Source organism: Dipodomys merriami, unplaced genomic scaffold (assembly GCF_024711535.1).
Source record: "Dipodomys merriami isolate MVZ:Mamm:240054 unplaced genomic scaffold, mDipMer1.0.p SCAF_19, whole genome shotgun sequence".
Lineage (NCBI taxonomy): Eukaryota > Metazoa > Chordata > Mammalia > Rodentia > Heteromyidae > Dipodomys > Dipodomys merriami.
This window is the reverse complement of record NW_027203270.1, coordinates 29679886-29700508: the sequence shown is the minus strand read 5'-3', so window position 1 is coordinate 29700508 and position 20623 is coordinate 29679886. Positions and strand designations below refer to the sequence as shown.

At 55.7% G+C, this 20623-nt stretch overlaps 1 protein-coding gene across 5 annotated transcripts; it reads right to left on the bottom strand.

The window, feature by feature from the left end:
• Window positions 1–1109: 1109 nt before the first annotated feature.
• On the bottom strand, window positions 1110–19862 carry Tbkbp1 (TBK1 binding protein 1). 5 transcript variants are annotated; one of them, XM_070028210.1, is made up of 10 exons: window positions 19791–19862; window positions 17614–17867; window positions 17212–17334; window positions 16833–16937; window positions 15415–15595; window positions 14672–14847; window positions 14505–14566; window positions 4620–4738; window positions 3757–4487; window positions 1110–2585 (listed from the first exon to the last, which is right to left on the bottom strand). In XM_070028210.1, the coding sequence occupies exons 2-10, from the start codon at window positions 17836–17838 to the stop codon at window positions 2457–2459; spliced, it is 1851 nt and encodes a 616-aa protein (XP_069884311.1). In that variant the 5' UTR covers window positions 17839–17867; window positions 19791–19862; the 3' UTR covers window positions 1110–2456. The 5 variants fall into 5 exon arrangements, with proteins under 5 accessions (XP_069884311.1, XP_069884310.1, XP_069884307.1 ...); XM_070028209.1 differs by lacking the exon at window positions 19791–19862 and adding an exon at window positions 18257–19057; XM_070028206.1 differs by lacking the exon at window positions 19791–19862 and having other exon boundaries at window positions 17614–19057.
• Window positions 19863–20623: the final 761 nt, after the last annotated feature.

Below are 20623 nucleotides of genomic sequence, written 5' to 3'. Positions count from 1 at the left end.
CTTCCCTGGCCTACCCCCTACCTGCGTGCTAACTCATCTCCAGCTCTTCCTGTACCATTTTCCTCCTCAAGGAATAGAGGTATAGAACTTTTCTTTGCCTTGTGTGGCCCTAAGCCACCCCTTAGTTCTTCAGGCCGCACTAGCAAAGGTCCAGCGAGACCTGGTTCTAGAGACATGAGTCTTCGTCCATGAGAACTGAGGATGACACTAAATCATGCATCAGAGGCCTAGAAGATTCTTTTCCCAAAGTTAGAATCCATGCCACATAGGCTACCTTTCCATGCCACCTACCTTTCTTTGCTGGCACTCAGATAAGTCTTGGCTGCAGATGACAGCTGTTTATTGCAAGAGGAGCCCATAGCTGGACCCTGGCACAGAATGGGGAGGGACAATTGCCCTGAGTCTACCTCAAGTCATCAGCAAGCGATTGCGTCTCAGAGACCATCCTGCCCTCACTGGCTCTGGACCTTGATCCTCCCATCTCTCTGAGTAGCTAGGATGATAAGTTTGAACCTACCGGTGCCTCGTTCCTTTTAAATTAAGTGGTCACTTGGTCAAAAAGGGCTACATGGGAATGAAAGGCACCTTGAGTCAATGAATTCAGTGGCTCAGACCCCTTTTGCCAACAGAGGGCACAGCCTCGCGGGGGCAAAAGTCATGAGTTCATGACCTAGCTCTGACCTCCCACGAGTGGGATGTTTGAGGCAGCAGCTCAGCTTGGGCCCCGCCCCTCCCCTGCTCAGACACATGGACGTGGGCAGTGTTGTTCCTCCTGAAGCCCCAGCCTGGTTCCCGGTGTGCAAGAGTTGTCTGATGAAAAGATGGGACTATTGATAAACCCTGTCTACAAACTCTCTTTAGAGCCTTCACTAGCAGACCTGGTGGGAGGGAAAAGTGCAAAAGCCCCGGTACCCGCTTGGAGCTGAGGGGCTGCTTCACCCCTATTCAAAGTCAACTTACGTCACAAACCACCGGTGACCACTAGCAGATCTGAATCAACAGAACCGGTGGGTGCCCCAGGTATCCCCTACTTGCCAGTGCCTGCCTTCTCTTGGTTCCCTGAGAGTTTCCAAGACCCCCTCACCCTAGACACAGAGGCACGGGCCAAGTGCAGATGGAACAGGTAAGTTTTATTTGGACTTTCAACTTTCCGAGAGCACAGGGTCCCCTCTCCCCTCTCCAGGCCCCCCCTTCCCCATGTCCCCTCTCTGGGGAACACTCAGGGTACAATGACATGTGTCTCTGGAGTCCTTGGTCCCTTCCCTGCCCGACTCACCCCTTGACACACACACCCCAGCACTGAGGGTGAGAGGGGCATGGGGAAGGGGCCTGGAAGAGATCTGGATCAGAACGGCACATGCGCTGACAGTCGTGTTCACTGCCACTGGCCTGGGGCTGAGGCCTGGAGGAGGCTTGTAGTGGAGGGTGGATTCATTGTGGGCAGCAGGCTCCTGCGCAGGAGGCTCCCCACCTCAGCCGGGGGTCCCCACAACCTCTGCTCACCTGTCCTTCTGAGGGGACGACTCTGAGGTAGATTTCACAGGGAGAATGTGGGTATGAGGAAAGGGGCTAGCTCTTTTGAAGTTGATCTCCACAGCACCCTGGGCCCATTTCTCAGGTTCTGGCCTCTGAGGCAGGGGCTGATGACTCCCACCCAGAAAATAAGAGGCTGAGTCATACAGAGGCTCCAGGGCACCGGTGTCAGGGCTCCAGTGTGGGGGGGGACATCTGCTTGGTGATCTGTGCCTCAGTGCCAGGGGCGCCAGGAGGGGGGCCTGGGAGGCTGGCAGACAGCCCTGCAGCCTGAGGGCAATGGCACAGGGCCTCCAGCCCCAGGACAGCCTCTTTGGGATGGTCCTCCCTCTCCTCTTCCTCTCTCCCTGTTCCTCAGGGCGGGTAGAGGGGGAGAACAGGGCTGGCCTCCAGGGACTGGCAAGACATAGGATGCCTCCTTCCCGCAAGGCCGGCCATGGGAGACAGGATCTGCATCTCTGTGCAGGGCAGGTGCTGGGCCCCCACTGGGAGGTGCTCCCTGGAAGAGTACAGCCTGGGTCACAGAAGGGCATTTGAGGGAGGGCCTCAGGAGCTCCAGGAGTTATCTGAAACCTTCCCCTTCCCCCAGGCCCCAGCACTAGATACCTCCTAGGATCTGATCCTGTTTGAGAAGGACAGAGGGAGAGGCCTGGGGGTATGCCCCTCCCCATCTCCCTCGCAGAATTCCCCATCTCCCCAGCGGAAACTGGGAGGATGGGGGAAGTCTTGTCTGACCTCCTGGGAAAAGCCAGAGCTGAGTGGTGCCTGGGCCAGGGAAGATGGCACTCACATTGACTCAGTAGCTAGTGGAGGTATCTGGGGACCGTAAGGGGCAGGGGCCCCCCACGAGATTCATGCAGCATTCAGTGAGTTTTGGGGGTGATGAGAGAGGACAGAGAAACAGCCAGATAGGGGGAGGTGCCCTAAATCTTGCTGTTCTCCAGGTGGGAGTCAATGTGTTTGATGAGGGCATCATCTGGGTACCCGACAGGGAAACCCAGCTGGCAGAGGGGGCAACTTCGGATGTCAGAGCCCACGGTCTCCATCAGCAGCTGTGGGGAGAGGAGGAGTTACTTATGCTTTCCACATCCTAATTTCCCATTCCCAAGATCCAGGACAGAGAGAGCTGCAGCATGCAGAAGAGGGTCTAAGAACCCTTTCTCCAGCACCATCCTCCCAGCCACCAGCTTAGCCATTGCCTGCCCACAGCACAGGTCCCCAGGAAATGTATGAGAGTCACTGCTACAGGAGTCACTGCTCAGCTGCCCGGGGCACCTACAGTAATGAGGGGAGCCGAAGCCCAGACATGCTCCCAGAGTGACTAAGACTGTTAACTCCAGAGGACTCAAAGCACGGAACAATCCCAAACTATGTATAATCCCAAAATAATTTTGTCTGGCTGTGGAATGTATTTTGGTCCTTTCAGATGACAAGGGCTAGCTAGTTGTGACATTCAGGAAACTCATTATTTCAGTGATGTGATGGAGCCCTGAGATATGATGTCTTCCAGGACAGATGGAAGACAGGGGCTCTGAAGCCTGGAGAAGGGAAGCAGAGAGTCTGGTGGGTCCCTTGTGGGTCCAGGTGCCCCACAGCCTTGAGTATGCCTACCCTACCAAATACAGGGTGTTGGAGGCACACATGCTGCAGACTACTTTAGGTTCAGATTCTCTTCCTAATAAAGAACACTTCTCTGGTAATTCAAGTTTTGAAACATCTTGGCCTCCACTTTATGGGTGGGAAGTTGAAGATCAGAAAGTGTAAGTTGCACTACAGCTAAGTAGGGGAGTGGGAATCACAATCAGAGCTGAGAACCATACTCTTTTTTTTTCTTTTCTTTTCTTTTCTGGTCTGTCCTGTAGGGCCTGGGTGCTGTCTCTTGAATTTCTTTTGGTCAAGGCTAAAACTCTACCACTTTGAGCCACAGCTCCACTTCTGGCTTTCTGGTGGTTAACTGGAGATGAGAATCTCACAGACTTTTCTTGCCCGGGCTGGCTTTGAACCACTATCCTCAGATCTCAGCCTCCTTAACCATAGCACCGGACAGAAGACCCAACTCCCACCAACCAGTCGCACTCACACAGGGAGGCGACCTGTATACTAATGCTGGTGGTCCCAGGAGCCTCCCAGACTACAGGGTGTGAAGGGCTGGCTGGCGGGCACCGGCGAGGGCCGAGGTCCCCAGGCCCAGGGTGGAGCTCTCCGCGGGGGGCACCCACTCACGTTGATGGACGGCCAGGACTGCGCGTGCTCGGCGTGGGCATAGGCGGTGGCTGCCGGCGACTCGGGGATGGGGAAGCCGGCGCAGAAGGAGGCGCAGCGGATGGTGCCCACCTCGGGGCTGGGCGGGCTGGCGGGCACGGCCCACTCCTCCTCCTCCGACGGCTGCTTCTCGAAGCGCAGCCGGATGCCCTCGAAGGCGCGCCGCGGGCTGAGCGGCCGGCCGGGCCCGTAGAGCTCGCCGTAGGCGCGGGGCTTGGGGAGCGTGGCCGCCTCGGCCTGCAGCCAGGCCGGGGAGGCGCCCGCGTAGGCCGCGCCCTCCGCCAGCTCCGAATAGCTGCGGCGGCCCTGGAAGCCGGCCTTCACGTGGTGGCTGGGCGGCTTGGCGTAGGCGCGCTCGGCCAGCGGCCTCTCCCCGGGCGGCGGGGGCGGCGGCGGCCGGGGCTGCGGGGCCGGGCAGCTGGGGGGCACCGGCGAGCGGCGCTGCGGGCTGGGGGACTGGCACGGCGGCGGCGGCGGCACCGGCGAGCGGCGCTGCGGGACGGGCGACGGGCAGGAGGGCGAGGCCGGCGAGCGGCGCTGCTGGGGCGAGGGGCACGGGGGCACAGGAGAGCGGCGCTGCGGGGCGGGTGACTGGCACGGGGCGCAAGGGGGTGCCACCCGGGCGGGCGGGGAGGGCGAGGGGCACTGGGGGGACGGGGAGTGGCGCTGCGACAGCGGCGAGTGTCTCTGACCTGCAAGAGAACGCAAGATGGTGCTTAGGCTTGTGGGGCCAGGCGGGACCCGGGACCAGGGAAGGGCTGCCATGGCCACCTTCCTCCCTCCTCAGCCGGCCTTGCCATCCATCAGTCGTCCCGTGTGCTCACCTCCATTCCGAGCCTGCTCCTGCAACAAGGTCCTCAAGATCCTCCCTTGCAGGGAGCTCAACTCCCGGAGCCGGCCCAGCTCCTCCGTCAGCTCAGTGTAGGCCAGGGCCAAATTCACCCTGAGGGCAGAGGGCAAGGGGTGGTGGGCTCCTAAGTCCCAGGCTGCTAGGAAGAACGGCTCTGTCCCTGTAGCTGCACCTGGCCCAATCCTCCAGGGTCCTCCTACTTCAACTGTAGTAATCCTCTGCTTCTAAGATCAAAGGCCACCTCCTCCAGGAAGCCTCCAGAAAACATTTCTAGGGTTGGGGCAGAGGTTTCTGTTGCAGGGGTGAGGATGGGTGCCAGAGAGATTCCAAGGGACCAGTCAGGTCCATCTGCGGACTTAACACAGCTCGTGTAGGTGGTGAGAATGTTTTCCTCATCTGTGCAGAAGCTGTGATGTCAAAATAGCCCCATGGAAAAGTTGTGCTGGGGGGCTGGGAAGTGGCTTAGTAGTACAGTGCTTGCCTAGCATGCATGAAGCCCTAAGTTCGATTCCTCAGTACCACATACACAGAAAAAGCCAGAAGTGGCACTGTGGCTCAAGTGGTAGAGTGCTAGCCTTGAGCAAAAAGAAGCTCAGGGTCAGTGCCCAGGCTCTGAGTTCAAGCCAGCAAAAAAAAGAAAGAAAGAAAGAGAAGTTGTGCTGAAGCTGGGCACCAGTGGCTCATGCCTGTAATCCAAGCTACCCAGGAGGTTGATTGCAATAGGAGGATCCAGGTTTGAAGCCACCCAGGCAGGAAAGTCTGTGAGAAATTCATCTCTAATAAACTACTCAGAAAAGGCTGGAAGTGGAACTGTGGTTCACGTGGTTGAGCACTAGCCTTGAGCAGATGCTCAGGGACAGCACCCATGCCCTGAGTTTTAGTTCTTAGACCAGAAAAAAAAAAGTCGTGCTGACTTTATAGTTGTCACTGTTTTTTCTCAGAGCACAAATGAAAAGCAGAACATAGTCCATTTGCTGGAGGAGTCCATGTAAAGCATCCTCCCCTTTGAAAAGGACAAGGCTGGGCTGGGAAGGTGGCTTAGTGGTAGAGCGCTTGCCTTGCATGCCTGAGGCCCTGGGTTCCATTCCTCAGCACCACATAAGCAAAAAGAAAAAAGCCAGAAGTGGCGCTGTGGCTCAAGTGGTAGAGCACTAGCCTTGAGCTGAAGAGCTGAGGGACAGCGCCCAGGCCCAGAGTTCAGGCCCCACGACCGGACCAAAGAAAGAAAGAAAAGGACAAGGCTGAGGGATGAGGGGAGAAACAGTCCATCCACAACCAAACAACTATTAATCCAATTGGACCAAAGCATACTTGAGCAGGGAGTCTGGGGGACAAACCCTTTTGGGGAAAGGCAAGTCCTGGGCATACTTCTGAGAAAAATGTCCTAGGACTCCTCACCAAGGTCCTACAGCCATGATACATCTCAGTTCCTACATTTGCTAATGTGTCTTGGGCTAATGGGCCCATGGGAAGAAATGGTGTCTTCCTATCAGACTGGGAGCTCCACATATGCCCTACATCAAACCAGAAACTCCAAAGCCAGTGGCTTAGCCCTATAATCATAGCTACTTGGAATGTTGAGAAAAGAAGGATCCAAAGTCAGCCCAGGCTGGGCATTGGTGGCTCGTGCTTATAATTCTAACTACTCGGCAGGCTGAGATCGAAGGATTGCAGTTCAAAGCCATCCTGGGCAGGAAAGTCCATGGAGACTCTTTTTTTTTTTTTTTTTGGTCCAGTCATGGGGCCTGAACTCTGGGCCTGGGCGCTGTCCCTCAGCTCTTCAGCTCAAGGCTAGTGCTCTACCACTTGAGCCACAGTACCACTTCCGGCTTTTTTTCTTTTTGTTTATGTGGTGCTGAGGAATCGAACCCAGGGCCTCAGGCATGCAAGGCAGGCACTCTACCACTGAGCCAACTTCCCAGCCCTCCATGGAGAACTCTTATCTCCAATTAACTAACAAAAAAGCCAAAAGTGGACCTGTGGCTCAAGTGGTAGAGTGCTAGCCTTGAGCTAAAAAGTATAGGGACAGTACCCAGGGTCTGAGTTCAAGACCTAGGACTAATATACGCACATGAACACATGTGTGCAAGCAAACACACACACACACACACACACACACACACACACACACACACACACACACACACACACACACACACACACACACACACACACACACACACACACACAGAGCCAGTTCCAGGCAGAAAAGTTCCCAAGATCCTTTCACAACCTCTAACTGGATATAATGGTATGTTAATGGTATGTATTTGTCATTTAACTATTTAAGAGCCTGAGATTGGGAGGATCCTCATTCTAGGCCAGCAAGGGCAAAAAAGTCCACAAGTCTTACTTAATGGAAAGAATCTGGGTATGGGGTTGCATACCTGTCCATGCTACAGTGGTTAACCTAATAGGCAAATCTCAGTCCAGGCATTACTAGTGAAAAAAAAAAAAAAAGATGGGGGAGGGGAGCAGCTAAGCATTAGAGCTCCTGCCTAGCAAGCACTAGGCCCTGAGTTCAAAGCCCCAGAATCTCTAACTAACTTACTGACTGAATGAATAAAAGAAGGGAGGGAGGGTGGGAGGGACGGAGGGAGGAAGGGAGGAAGGGAGGAAAGAAGGAAGGGAGGAAGGAAGGAAGGGAGGAAGGAAGGAAGGAAGATTTCATTTCTCTTTAGACCAAGGGCAATGTGAAGAGTGGGACTCTGCCATCCACTCAGCATTGGGGGCCGCTGGGGTGTTTGGGGCAGGATACTGATGAAGTGTCATCCTCCATCCACTCAGCCATAGTTGCTTTTCCCATCCACCTTCCCTGCTGCATCTCAGGTGACAGATACAGGTCGTCGCTTTCACACTCTGCCGGGGAGATCTCACCTGCCACACTCAGTTCCCAGGCCCCTCTCTCCTGCTTCTTTTCCTCCCTTGTCAGAAGCCACCCTAGTTTCCACAGCCTGGATCCTAAATCTCTCCTCACAGAAAAAAAAAAAAAAAAAAAAAAAAAAAACCAGGATCATAGGAAATGGAAGGAGGAAGCCCTAGCCCAAAATGCTCAGCCTCTATCCCAGCTGACACCAGGTGTTTGGGCCAGTCAGATACTGTCCTCTAAGAACCGACTGGCCATCTTCACAAAGAACCTGGCAAGGAAAGACCTGACCTCCAGATAGGTCCTGGCCCCACAAGACCTGCCTTTTCAGTAGGCATTTTTTCTCTCCTAAAGATACACACACCCAGCTGCAGAGTATTTTAACCATCTGAATGACTCACTGAAAACACTGCCAATTCAGTGGAAAAAAAAATCTCAACTTCATAACACAACCAAGAGCTACACACATGCACTGAAATACGTTTGCTAGCTTCCTGACCACACCTGAGTGCTCTTTCCACCATCATGACTCTAGGAAGAAGGGTTCAGGTGAAGGGCAGCAGTGGTTATACCAGAGTGCCCCTTGACTGTTTAGATTACAGAAAAAAGACTGAGTCTGTCACCACTTGGTTGTCTAAACCTGAGAGGGAACCAGAAAAGAACCATGGATCATTTGAATGAATGCTGATCCCAGACTACAAACTGTGTGCTAAGCTGCACTGTCTTCACAACCCTTCACAGCAGTGCCACTGTTACTGCCTCTGTTTTACAGAGTAGAAAATGAGATGCACAGAGATTAAATCACTTGACCAAAGTCCTAAAGCCCAGAAGTAGTTGAGCTGCTCCAAAACCTATGCTACTGACCATTATGTGTACACCTCCCAAACAATCAGGAAAGGCAGGAAAGTAGGAGCAGCGATGATAGAAGAGAAGAACAAGGAGGCTAGAGACCTTGCAGATGGCCTGGGAGAAAACAAGAACGTCTGCTCCTGCCAGAGAGGGAAGAAGGTGCTAGACAGACATGGACATGAAAGATCAATTAGGAGCTGGCTTGAGGTCACAGAGCAATGGTTGCACAAAACAGGGATTCAAATGCTTGCTTTTGGCACCTCAGCCTGCTAGGCTGGCACCTTCAGAGGAGCCACAGTGCAAAAGGCAGAGTTGGCAGGAAGAAGGGCACTCTCAGATGTAAGAAATTCCTCTCCTTCATTGATCTGTGTTTCATTCATTCATTCATTCATTTTTTTTTGTCAGTTGTGAGCCCTGAACTCTGGGCCTGGGCACCATCCCTCAGCTCTTCAGCTCAAGGCTAGCGCTCTACCACTTGAGCCACAGTGCCACTTCCGGCCTTTTGTTTATGTGGTGCTGAGGAATCAAACCCAGGGCCTGGTGCATGCAAGGCAAGCACTCTACCACTGAGCCATCTTCCCAGCCCTTATTCATTCTTTCCATGAATAATCCAGGGATCTCAAAAACTTGTCTGGAAGCCATCATCTTTGCTATAACTGATCAAACAACTGAAGCAAGGGTTAAAGGCCTGAACATCCTTCTCCAGGTCTCTCTCTGCCTCAACCCAGCTTCTGAACCCCACAGGACCCCACCTGCTCTGTGCTGCACCAGAGTGGAAAGAATGTGGTAGAACCAGAATTCAGGCTTAGATGATAGGCTTAGACCAGGAGAGTGGCTTGAGGTCTGGATGAAAGGTAGAGTTCGAATCAGAGGAGGCTTGAGGTTGGAAGTTCTTGTGGACAGAGGTAGAATGAGAATTAGAGATAAGAGGGGCTGGGAAGGTGGCTCAGTGGCAGAGCACTTGCCTTGCATGCATGAGGCCCTGGGTTCGATTCCTCAGCACCACATAAGCAAAAAGAAAAAAGCCAGAAGTGGCGCTGTGGCTCAAGTGGTAAAGTGCTAGCCTTGAGCTAAAGAGCTGAGGGACAGTGCCCAGGCCCAGATTTCAGGCCCCACAACCAGACCCCCCCCCCAAAAAAAAAAGAATTAGAGATAAGAGTAGAGTCAGAGGGCTGGGAATGTGGCTTAGTGGTAGAGTGCTTGCCTTGCATGCATGAAGCCCTGGGTTCGATTCCTCAGTACCACACAAACAGGCTGGAAATGGCACTGTGGCAGAAATGGTAGAGTGCTAGCCTTGAGCAAAAGAAGCTCAGGGACAGTGCCCAGGCCCTGAGTTCAAGCCCCAGTAAAAATAAAAATTAAATAAAAATTAAAAATAAAATAAATAGACTAAATTTAAAATGTTTTTTTTTTTAAAAGATTAGAGTTAGAGATGAAACTAGGGTTGACACCAGGGTGAAGATTATAGCTGTCATGTGAGCAGAACTGATTCAGAATTGGGAGGGAAACACAAAGCCAGCATTCCCAACCCCTCCATTCTCATCCAGAGCCCACCCCTGCTCCCCCAGCCATCTCATTCTGTGGGAGAATTTAGGCGCTGAACTTTCCACCACCCACAGGCACACCCAGTACCAATCTTCCCGCCTGCCCGACCCTCAGGGAGGGGACCACAGGCACCAGGCCGTGGAGCGGACTTGAGGTTGTGGGCTGGGGGAGGAGGAAGTTGCTTTGCAACAAGCCAGTGCTCTACCACTTCCTTTCCAGTGCCTTGAGCCCTTCACTCTCCTCCACCAGCTGTAACTTGTGGTCCCCAGAGCCTAGCGCTTCGTGGCAGCTCTGGCCAGGCTTCCAGTATACGTCCACTGTGACTACAAACCATGGCAGATACAGCAGAATCAAGCAGCTACGGGGAGGGGGGGGGGGGTAGGAGAGTGTTAGAAGCAGGGCCTCAGTTTGCCAAGAACCATCCTGCTTCACACTAGCTGCCACAGCAAAATTATTAATAGTGCCCCTTTCACTTTCAAAACCCACCCCAATTTGGCCAACAGATCACATAGCCGCCCCTCTCATAAAGAGTCTCCTACCTATAAAAGAACCTGAGCAGGAAGACACACCGTGAGTCCCCACCTGCTAGGGACCAGCTGGGTGCCTGCGCTGCTCTTCTCCTCTACTGGGCTTCTCAGCACCTCATGGTAGGAGAATGAAAAGAGATCTTGTAGGTATCTCACCTTGCCTAATGTGCCGCATAGATAAAGAAGCCAGGAAGGAGTGCCTGGGAAACAAGTAGCTCGTGTTGTGCTTTTTTTGAGACACCAGTTTAAGACTTAGTTTACAAAGCGGGGTTTCCCATCAGGGAACCAGCCAGCAAGGACAAGCTGTAGGTCTTGCTGTCAGGCACAGGGGTTGGAAATGGGCTCAAAGCCCGCCTGGGGTAGCCCAGAGGCTGTTGCGCCCAGGGGCTAATTCTGCATGCACTGGGTGCCTGGGCTGAAGGAGACTTGAAAGAAAGGAAGTAGGGAGGGTGAGAAGCGTGAAGGGGGAGGCCCGGAGCCGCTGATTTGGGGGCATGAGGCTACGCTCAGGGTACATGGGGGTCTCCGACTTCCGTCCCGACCCACCCCACACTGCCCTTGACCTCCGTGCAGAGTTTCCATCCTCTCTCTCCGAGTTCACACTTCCCCACCACTAACCACAGCCCACGCAGAGGCTTGTGGGCAGAGGGAGGGGGGCGGAAAAGGGCCTAGACTGCAACACTGAGCCCCCCACGTTGGGAAGAAAAGAAAGACCTATAGTTGATGGGTTTCCCCTTCTCACCCATGCTGAGCCCCTTTTTCTTACTGGGCTCCCTAACCAAGGAGCCCCCTCCCTCCCAGGACCCTTATCGCCCCCTTGGAGCCAACCTGGAATCCTTATTACCTTCAAGCAGTACCTCTCCCCTTCTCCCCTCCCCTCTTACCAGTGGATGCATTTTCCAAAACTCCCACTCAGGAACCTACAAGCCCAGAGGAAAGGGGCTCATGGGTCCTGCACCTCCTCTGTCTGGGACCCTCCCGCACCTACTCAGGAGCACGATGAACGCTCCCCCCCTCCCCACCTTGACACTGCCTTTGCCAGTAACCTCAGAGGCTCTCTCTTTGGGGTAATCCTTTCCCCTGGGTTCTGGCCACCAGCACTTCGTGGTAAAGGGAACTCTTGCCTCAGGGTTAGACCTGGATGGTGACAGTCTGGCTACACCAGGACCTGGGAAGCCGTGGACTAGGAAACCTGGGCTAGGGCTGCTTCTGGGCCTGTTCCATGGTGCAGCCAGAACCAGGAAGGGGGGCTGGAGAGACAAACACGTTTAAGGGAGGTGTTTGAATGGTGAGGATTCTTGCAGTCGACCTGGCTGCCCCAAGCATCCAAGCTAAGATAGGAGGCAACTTTCAGGATACAAAAGAACTGGGTCCCCTTCATACCCCTAACCCTCAAAACATAGCCCCAGATTCCCATGTTTGGAAAAGGGCTTATGTAAAATTCAGCAGACATGGCAGGAGAAAGAATGGAGAGCGGATGCCTACCTTCCTCAGGGAGAAGGGGAGCCCTAGGGAGAAGCCTCTTACCGAAAGGGGCCGAGTTTTCTTTTTCTTTCTTTTTTTTTTTTTTTTTTTTGTCGGTCGTGGGGCTTGAACTCTGGGCCTGGGCGTTGTCCCTTAGCTCTTCAGCTCAAGGCACGCGCTCTACCACTTGAGCTGCAGCGCCACTTCCGGTTTTCTGGTGGTTTTATTGGAGATAGGAGTCTCACGGTCTCTCCCGCCCGGGCTGGCTTTGAACTGCGATCCTCAGATCTCGGCCTCCTGAGTAGCTAGGATTACAGGCGTGAGCCACCAGCGCCCGGCTTCTTTTTCTTTCTTTCTTTTTTTTTTTTTTTTTTTTTTTTTGCCAGTCCTGGAACTTGAACTCTGCTCCTGGGCACTGTCCCTAAGCTTGTTTTGCCTAAGGCTAGCACTCTACCACTTGAGCCACAGCACTACGTCTGACTTTTTCTGTGATTAATTGGAGATAGTAGTCTCACAGGCTTTCATGCCCAGGCTGCTTCAAACCATGATGCTCACATTTCAACCACCTAAGGAGCTAAGATGACAGGCATGAGCCCAGTGCCCAGCAAGGGCTGAGTTTTCTAAGAAAATAAAACTACCAAGGGAGTGAAGACTTCCTCTGACACAAACTCTTACCAAGCTGAGGCTTTCTGGGAGTGAAAGGTGCATGTGGCAGGCAGGCCGGCAGGCCGGCAGGCAGGGCCTGACCCACCATAGGCACAGAGACCCACGGGGAGAGCAGGAGCTGGAGGTGCCTTGGGAGGACTTTCTGGGCAAGGCCCTCAGCAGCTGGGGGGGGAGGGGAGGGCTCCCTCTGGCACAGGGCTTTGTGGGACAGGTGCCTTGGGTATGGAGAAGAGGTTTTTTTCCAGCCAGAATGAGCAATGCAGGTGACAGGACCTCCAGGGCACGTATGGGACAGGCTTGTTCTTAGCACATGAAGCCCTGGCCCCTGGGGATCTACCACCCCTTCTCTAATCTACCTCAAAGCCAGGCGCTAGGGGCTGGGAAGGTGGCTCAGTGGTAGAGTGCTTGCCTTGCATGCATGAGACCCTGGGTTCGATTCCTCAGCACCACAAAAACAGAAAAAGCTCGAAATGGCACTGTGGCTCAAGTGGTAGAGCTCTAGCCTTGAGCTGAAGAGCTGAGGGACAGCACCTAGGCCCAGAGCTCAAGCTCCATGACTGACAAAAACAAAAACAAACAAACAAACAAAAAGCCGGGCACTAGTGGCTCATGCCTATAATCCTAGCAACTCAAGAGGCTAAGATCAGAGGATTTCGGTTCAAAGCCATTCTGGGTAGGAAAGTCCATGAGACTCTTCTCTCCAATTGACCACCAGAAAACCGGAAGTGGCTCAAGTAGTAGAATGTTCGCCTTGAGCTGAAGAGCTGAGGGACAGCGCCCAGGCCCAGAGTTCAAGCTCTACTACTAGAAAAAAAAATCTGCCTCATCTTCCTCTCACATCTCTCAGCAAGGACTGGAGGGAAATCTGGGGTCCAGAAAGGTAACCTCAAAGCCAGTACCACATTGCAGCCCAGGAAGAATCTCTGGGTCACACCCCAATGCTCTCAAAAAGTCTTCCCTTGGCACTGAGCCAATTAGGAGAGGCTCCACTGCCCTCTTCTTCTGATAGGAGGGGACTGGACTAGCTGATCCATAAGAAGTCTTTGGTATGATTTCTGGTGCAAGCTACACTTCTAGAATATGAATATGTACGTGTGCTCTGAGTCTAAACACAGGGGCTGAGATGGGCCCAAAACCCTAGCCGCAGCGAGGTTGGAACCTCTCCGCAAAGCCTCTCCCCTACGAGCAGTGGAGCAGAGGGTCCCACCCAACAGTCTCATAAACTGGGTTCTCACCTCCTAGCTATCACAGCTCCACCCAGGCCTTTACCTCAGGGTGAGGAGGGAAGTTGGCCAAAAGCTGGGAGGAAGAAGAGGAGGAAGTCTTTTGGAAGGGAGGAGCCCTGGGGCTCTTTCCCTCTCTGGGCCTCACGGTTCGCTCTCCAGTGAACACGGGGAGTCTGTGCCACCTGTCTCATGTCAGGGGAAAGGACACAGGATGGAAAAAAAAGTTTGAGCTCTATTTCTCAGAAAGCAGGAGAAGATGAGTCTGGGTGTAGTTGTGAAAGACACCGGGCTGCCCAGCGCTCCCCCAGAGGCCCGGCCATCTGGCTTCTCACCAACATGCTCCCTTCCTAAATCCTGAACCCCTCGTCCCTGGTAAGACGCTACACCATCTTGAAACCTCTCTAAGCCTCAGGTGCCTCCGTTTTGAGACGAACAGAAAACACAAGAGTCATGCTGAGCAGCTCCCTCCTCACTAGGAAGGAAGGGTAACCCTAACCAACTGTGTATAGAAAATGGTGCATACCAGATGACAATGACATAACAACAAAGCCACTGAGTACATTTCTCCCAGCTCAACACCTCAAGAAGAAACACGTTTCATTCCTTCCTTGTGATGGAGGTAGAGCAATAAGCACCCCAGATGCCATAGAGGGATGGAAACCAAACTCATAGGGACCTGGGACCCCCACAGGTTAAACGGTTGGGATGTGACTTACTGATCATCTCCCACTCTCTTCACCCATGCCATGTCCCTCTCCGACTGGTTGGAGGCCAGGTCCTAAGAAGGAAGATGAATCGATCAGAGCCTACCCTCATCCTTGCCTAGACCCCATCCCTGCCACTTCATGTCCCTGGACCTCTCAGGGTTGTTCTCCATCTTTACCTGGGCCCGAGTCTCCTGCAGCTGCTTCAGCTCCCCCTGCAGCCGCTCACATTCTGCCTGGAGCTGCTCCTCCCGAAGCTGGGCCCCCCGGGCTTCCCCCTGTGCAGCCTCCAGGGCCTCTTCCAGCTGCCTCCGCTCCAGCTCACTCACACTCGGTGTGGGGCCAGCCCAGCCTGCTGTCAGGAGACAGGACATTGTCAGGCTGGGTCCAGCTGCCTCCATCAACTCCCAGATCCACACAAAATGAAACAGGTGGGAAACAAAGCATAAGGGACCAAGACAACAGATAGAGGAGGGTGAGAGACGCTGCTATGAGGCATTGCGGAGATGGGCCAGTTGCTGCTGATAAACCTTGCTGGAGGCCAGGGGAAAATGAGATGGCCTCCAGAAGGCTACCCCACTGTCAGATTCAGACGTCTAGAGCATCCTCACTGGCCTGCCTCATCACAACTAAGACAGGCAGGGACTCTGGGTGGGGGCACCCTCTGCTGGCACACCCACAAATTGCACTGGGGCAAGCAGACCCTGCGCAGAAAGGCTGCGTTTAAAGGGGATGGCAGTGGGAGAAACTGGGGTATGTAGAGTTGAGGTGAATATGGAAAAGGCAAGATGGGGTGATGATTGGACAAACTGAAGACAATGTAATGGGATTTTAGGTAAACCAGAAGAGTCCAAGGGTGCTGAAACAGGGGCTAGTCAGGGGAAGCTGGAGGTGGGGAAATCGAGGGTCACTGAAACCTCACCATGACTCAAGGCAGGTCCTCCTCTCAATGCCAGGTAGTGTAGGTCCAGGTCAGCACAGGGGGGTGCAGGGGCGGGTGGGGGGCTCAGGCTGGAAAAGGACGCGTCCCGGAGGCCTTGTTGCTGCCGCAACTGTTGCTCCAAACCACAGATCTGTCGCAGGTGTGTCTCCACTAGGGCCCGCTGCAGGAGAAGACAGAGGGCTAGAGGTCTCTACAAGGCCAGGGAGCTATTGCGGGCTTCCCAAACCCAGGACTCCTCCATTCTGGATACCACACCCTGGAGAAGAGGCTATCGGAGTCCACACTCATACTCCAAGTGGCCATGGGGTGAGGACTCCTCTCCCAGCACCTGCAATGCAGATGTTTCCAGAGACTACCCATGGCAAGGTCAGATCAAACATCTCTTTTCTGACCTTAACACAAAGAGCCAATCATAAGAACACCCAGAGCCAGGCTTTGGTGGCTCATGCCTATAATCCTAGCCTAGCTACTCAGGAGGCTGAGATCTGAGGATCTGGGTTCAAAGCCAGCCCAGGCAGAAGTGGAGGTGTAGCTCAAGTGGTAGAGCAAAAGAGCCAAGCATAAGACCCTGGGTTCAAGCCATAGTACCAGCACACACACACACACACACACACACACACACACACACACACACACACACACACACACACACACACACACACACACACAGTTCAGTGTCCAGATACTGCCACACTCTTAGGAGCATGTAACTTTCATCGTCATACATAACTTAATCACTTGTGGGCTTCATCTACCTCTTGTAGTAAAAGGGGATTGCAGTACCATGCCTACCTCTTCTAATATGAAGGGTGCAACAATTATATATAAAGGTGTAAGAATGACACCCGGCACCCAGTAAGTGCCATATAAGCATTTGTGTATGGAAACAAAGATTTTCATGCAAATGCCCCATTATCCTCATCACAGTTCAGTAAGGTTGTTATCATTGTCTCATTTTTCAATGAAGGGATGGAGACTGATTTGATGAAGGTCACAGCCAGGGACAGGCAGAGATGACATATTCTGGGTCTGACACCTGCCCACCCACCTGCTTATACAATGCAGGCTGCATTCTGACAGCTCACATACCAAATCCCATCCCTCCGTCACTGATAGCCATTCCTGATAGCCTCTGGCCTCACCACACTTGTCTCCTAGACACAGCACTACAGGCATAGGGTTGACCTGGTGTGACCCACAGTGTCACTGTATGGTCACTAAAACCTGGATGTCACACACAGTCTCACTCAGAAGGCCAAGAGGTCATTCACGGATACACATGAACACAAGCAGGGTGCACACCACAAGCAGGGATGTGACAACGTTGGAAGGCTCACACAGGGATTACAGAGTACCGGGAACACATTTGAGCACCCCCTACTCTCTCTGGGCCTCACCATCTCCCCCAGCTCCGTCTCTAAGTCGCTCTTCTCCACACACAGTTTCTCGTAAGCCTGGATCATCTCCCCGAGCTGTTCTTCCTGCTCCTTATTCTTCTGCAACTGGATGGGCCCAGAGGGGAGAGCCAGAGTCAGGTGAATCCTTGAGTGGGAGCAGAGGGGCATCACCCCTCCCTAACCCCACTCTCAGCACCACACAGAGGGGCAGGAAAGGCTGCAACTGGCTTAGGGAAGACCATGGTCATTTCTGATCAAAAGACCTAAAGGCCAGAGGCTGGGGTGAAGGAGGGGGAGAGGTGAGGTGGGTGTCAGAAGCAGATGAGGGCCAGAAGCTCAGGGAGCTGGGCTGTGTGGAAGACCAAGACCAAGTACTCACCTCATGTTGGAACTGGTTGAGCCGTTGCTGCAGACTAACCTTCTCCACCTCCAGCAAGGAGCCATCCTTTATTTCATACAGAGAGAAGCCATGCTCTTCTCCAAAGTCACTGATCAACGGGTACTGTGGGAGGGCAATCTTCAAGAGGGCTGGCACCCACCAGGCCACCACCCCACAACCTGCCTCACGGTCCCCAACTGTCCCCTTTCCAGTGTAATCCACAGCTTCAAAACTGATCCTTCCAGATTAGCTTCTGGGAACCCAGAGCACAAATCCAGAGAAATCATATCTCTCAGGGGAGACTCACCAGTTCCCAAAAGTGGACTCTGACCCCTCTTCTGGGTCCCTGGATTCTCTGCTAGGCCCCTAGTTCCTGCCACCCTTTCACCTCTAGCTTCTGACCTTGATCTCATAGACTTTGAGGCGGCGGCGGAGTGTGGCGTTCTCCCTCTCCAGGCCTCCCAGCCGTTCCTTGATGTCTCCATAGGCGGTGATGAGGGCAAAGTGGGAGGCGGAGCACATGTCACCTCCCAGTGAGGGGTCTCCAGGACCATCCAGCCACACCTCACTGGGCCCTAGGGCCTCCTGGGTCAGGATGCTGATGTCATCTTCAAACATGGACTCCATGGTAAGTGCGGTGGCCCCCACTGGGCCTCCTAGAAGAGCGGGAACAGCATGGAAAGGGCCACTTGGCATTCATCCCCAGCGCTCTCATGCTGGCCTGAACACTCTAGGTCAAGTGAGAAGCTTGGTATGGGGAGATATCAAGGGGTACTGCCACAGTCCCTTCCCAGAAGACTATGCCCCATCCTCCTCCCGCTACCTCCTTTGGGAAATAAAACTAGAACCGGGTGAAGACTGGATGGGAGACAAGCAGGGACTGAAGGCCCAAGGCCAGCTCAGCTAGCAGCAGGGAAAGGCTCCTGTCCAGAAGCCAGAGAGACCTGTAGATAGGAGAGCTGCCTTCCCAACATAAGCACAGCCCCATCCATCGGGGCTCCCTCATCAGCCCACTCTCTATCCCAGACCTCCCTTTTGCAAGTACCTCGATAGAGCTGAGGTCCTCATCCCAGGGTCCTGACACCACCCAAAGGAAAGCCAGTGCTTTTGGTCGGCCAGCCCTAACAAGTCAGCCAGGCCTCACTGGGCCCCCTCCCAACTTCCCCATTTCCTCCTGCAGGATCCCGGAGTTCAGGAAAAGGAAGTGCCTCCCCCATTGCGCAGGGGCGGTGGCAGCTGTCCGGGCGGTGGCAGCTGTCCAGGCGCTCCCAGCCCCTGACCCGGGACCTACAGGAAGTCCTTGGCTGAGTGTCAGAGGGAGCAAACTGGGTGAGGGCCTGGTTCAGGCGAAGAGGCTGCAATGGACAACCCCAGTGTGCCTGAGAGAGGGAAATGGGGAGCCCTGGGAGGGGGGGCAGGAATGACTCAGGGCTCCCAAAAGAAGGAGTAGGCAGCGAGGGGGTGCGTGTGTACTTCTCAGGGCCCTGTTGATGAATGTGTCTGTGGCTGGCATGTGGGGGTAGTGTGGATGTGAATGAGTGTAGGTGTGTCACCATCAATGAGCGCCTTTGCCGGGGGCCGAGGCTGGGGGTCGGCCGGAGTGGAGAGGCTGTGTGTGTGTGTGTGTGTGTATGAGAGCGCGCGCGCGCGCGTGAGCACGCGAGCGTGAGCGTGGGGAAGGTGCGCACGTTCGGGCCGTGTGTCACGTGAGGCACTATGGGAATGTCCGAGGTGTGTGCGCGCGCTGGAGCGTGTGTGCGCTCAGGCGAGGGGGTTCGGCGCCCGTGCCAGGGAGTGGGCTCCGCGACCTCCCCGAAGCGGCGCTCCAGGAGCTTGGGGTGCACAGGGCTCGAGCGCAAGACACCCCCCCCAGAACCCCCCCCACCCACCCCCACTCCAGCCTCCTCTAAGTGCCAAGGAAACGCGAGTGCCCGGGTCTGAGTAAGGAGTGTGTGCCCGTGTTTGTAGAGCGGGCCCCACCTTTAACCCCCTCCTGCCCACGCCCGCCCCTCCCCCTGCTCCTCCCGCCCGCGCTCACCACACCCCCCCCAGGCCCCTGGCCGCCTCCGGGGCCCACCCCGACTGCAGGGCTCGGAGCCCCGGGCCGCCTGACCCATGCCACCTTCCCCGTCGTTCTCCTCCTGGCCCGGCGGCCCCGCAGAGCGCAAAGGGAAGGTGGCTGGGGAGGGGGTGCCTCCCGCGGCCCCTTTAAGACCCGCCCTTTAAACCCCTTCAGCTTGGCCGACAGAAATCGTCGCCCCTCCCCTCTCTGGGACTGAAACCACGCAGCCCCCACCCCCACGGCTGGCCGAGCCCGGAGCCCTGGGCCCCGGCTGCCGGCCCTGCCCGGGCCGAGCGAGGGGCTCCGGAGGCGACGCGGCCTGGAGAGAGCGACGGCGGACTGGGCCCAGGGGTGTGGTGGGGGGGAGGCGGGGGGTCGCCACGGGACCCTCCTCCCGTCACCCGGTGTCAGTGGCCTGCCAGCCTCGCGCCCCCTCCTCCGGCGCAGCCCGCGACCCCCGGGGCCCCGCGCGGGGCGCCGCTGCCCTCCCCCGCCCTGGCCCCGGCCGGGGACTCACGGCTGCCGCCGGTTCCTGCTTGTGATCGCAGCTTACCCCCTCCGCCGACTCCCTCCCCAGACGGGCACCCGGGCCCCCACCCCCCCTGGCACCGCGCTCCGCTCCTCGCCCTGTCGCCGCCGCCGGGTCTCTCCCCACCCCCCACCCCTCCCCCCAACCCCCTCCCGCCCTCCCGCCCGCCCCGCTCCTCCTCCGCCGCCGTCGCCGCCGCCGCCGCCTCCTCCTCCCCGGCTGCTCCCGGTTCCTCCGACTGGGAAAGGCGCCCCGGACCCCGTCGCTACCACCACCACGTGGCGAGGGGCGGCGGCCCCCGCGGCGCGGCCCGGGCCGGGCTGGCAGCGCGCCCGGCGCCCCCCTCCCGCTCCCCGCCGGGCGGCCGGCCCGCGCCGCGCCCCCCTCCCCTCCCTTCCCGCCGCCTCGCGGCGCAGGCCGGCGTGGTGGCGCGTGCCGGGGGCGGCTGCGGACAGGGCGGCGGGGGGAGCGCGGGGGCTCCGGGGCCGCATATTTGGGGAGGAAGTGGAGCTGTTTATGTGGGTGATGAGGAGGATTTGGTCTTGTTCGCGAAGGGAACGATCGGCCCTCCCCACTCCGGGCGCTCTCGGAGGAGGGGGCGTCGCCTGGATGTGGGAGTCGCCGAACGCAGGGTGCAGGCGGGGAGAGCAGAGTTGTGTCTAAACTTCGGAAGTGAGCGTGAACGAAGGTCAAGGCCAGCAGCCTCCCCTGCCCCACCCCTGAGGCGCCCACGGACAATGCCCATCTTCCACCTTTCCACAGAGATGACTTGAACCTCTGTCTGCCAGACTGTCCGGCAGGAGGCCACCAAGTTTTTTGTC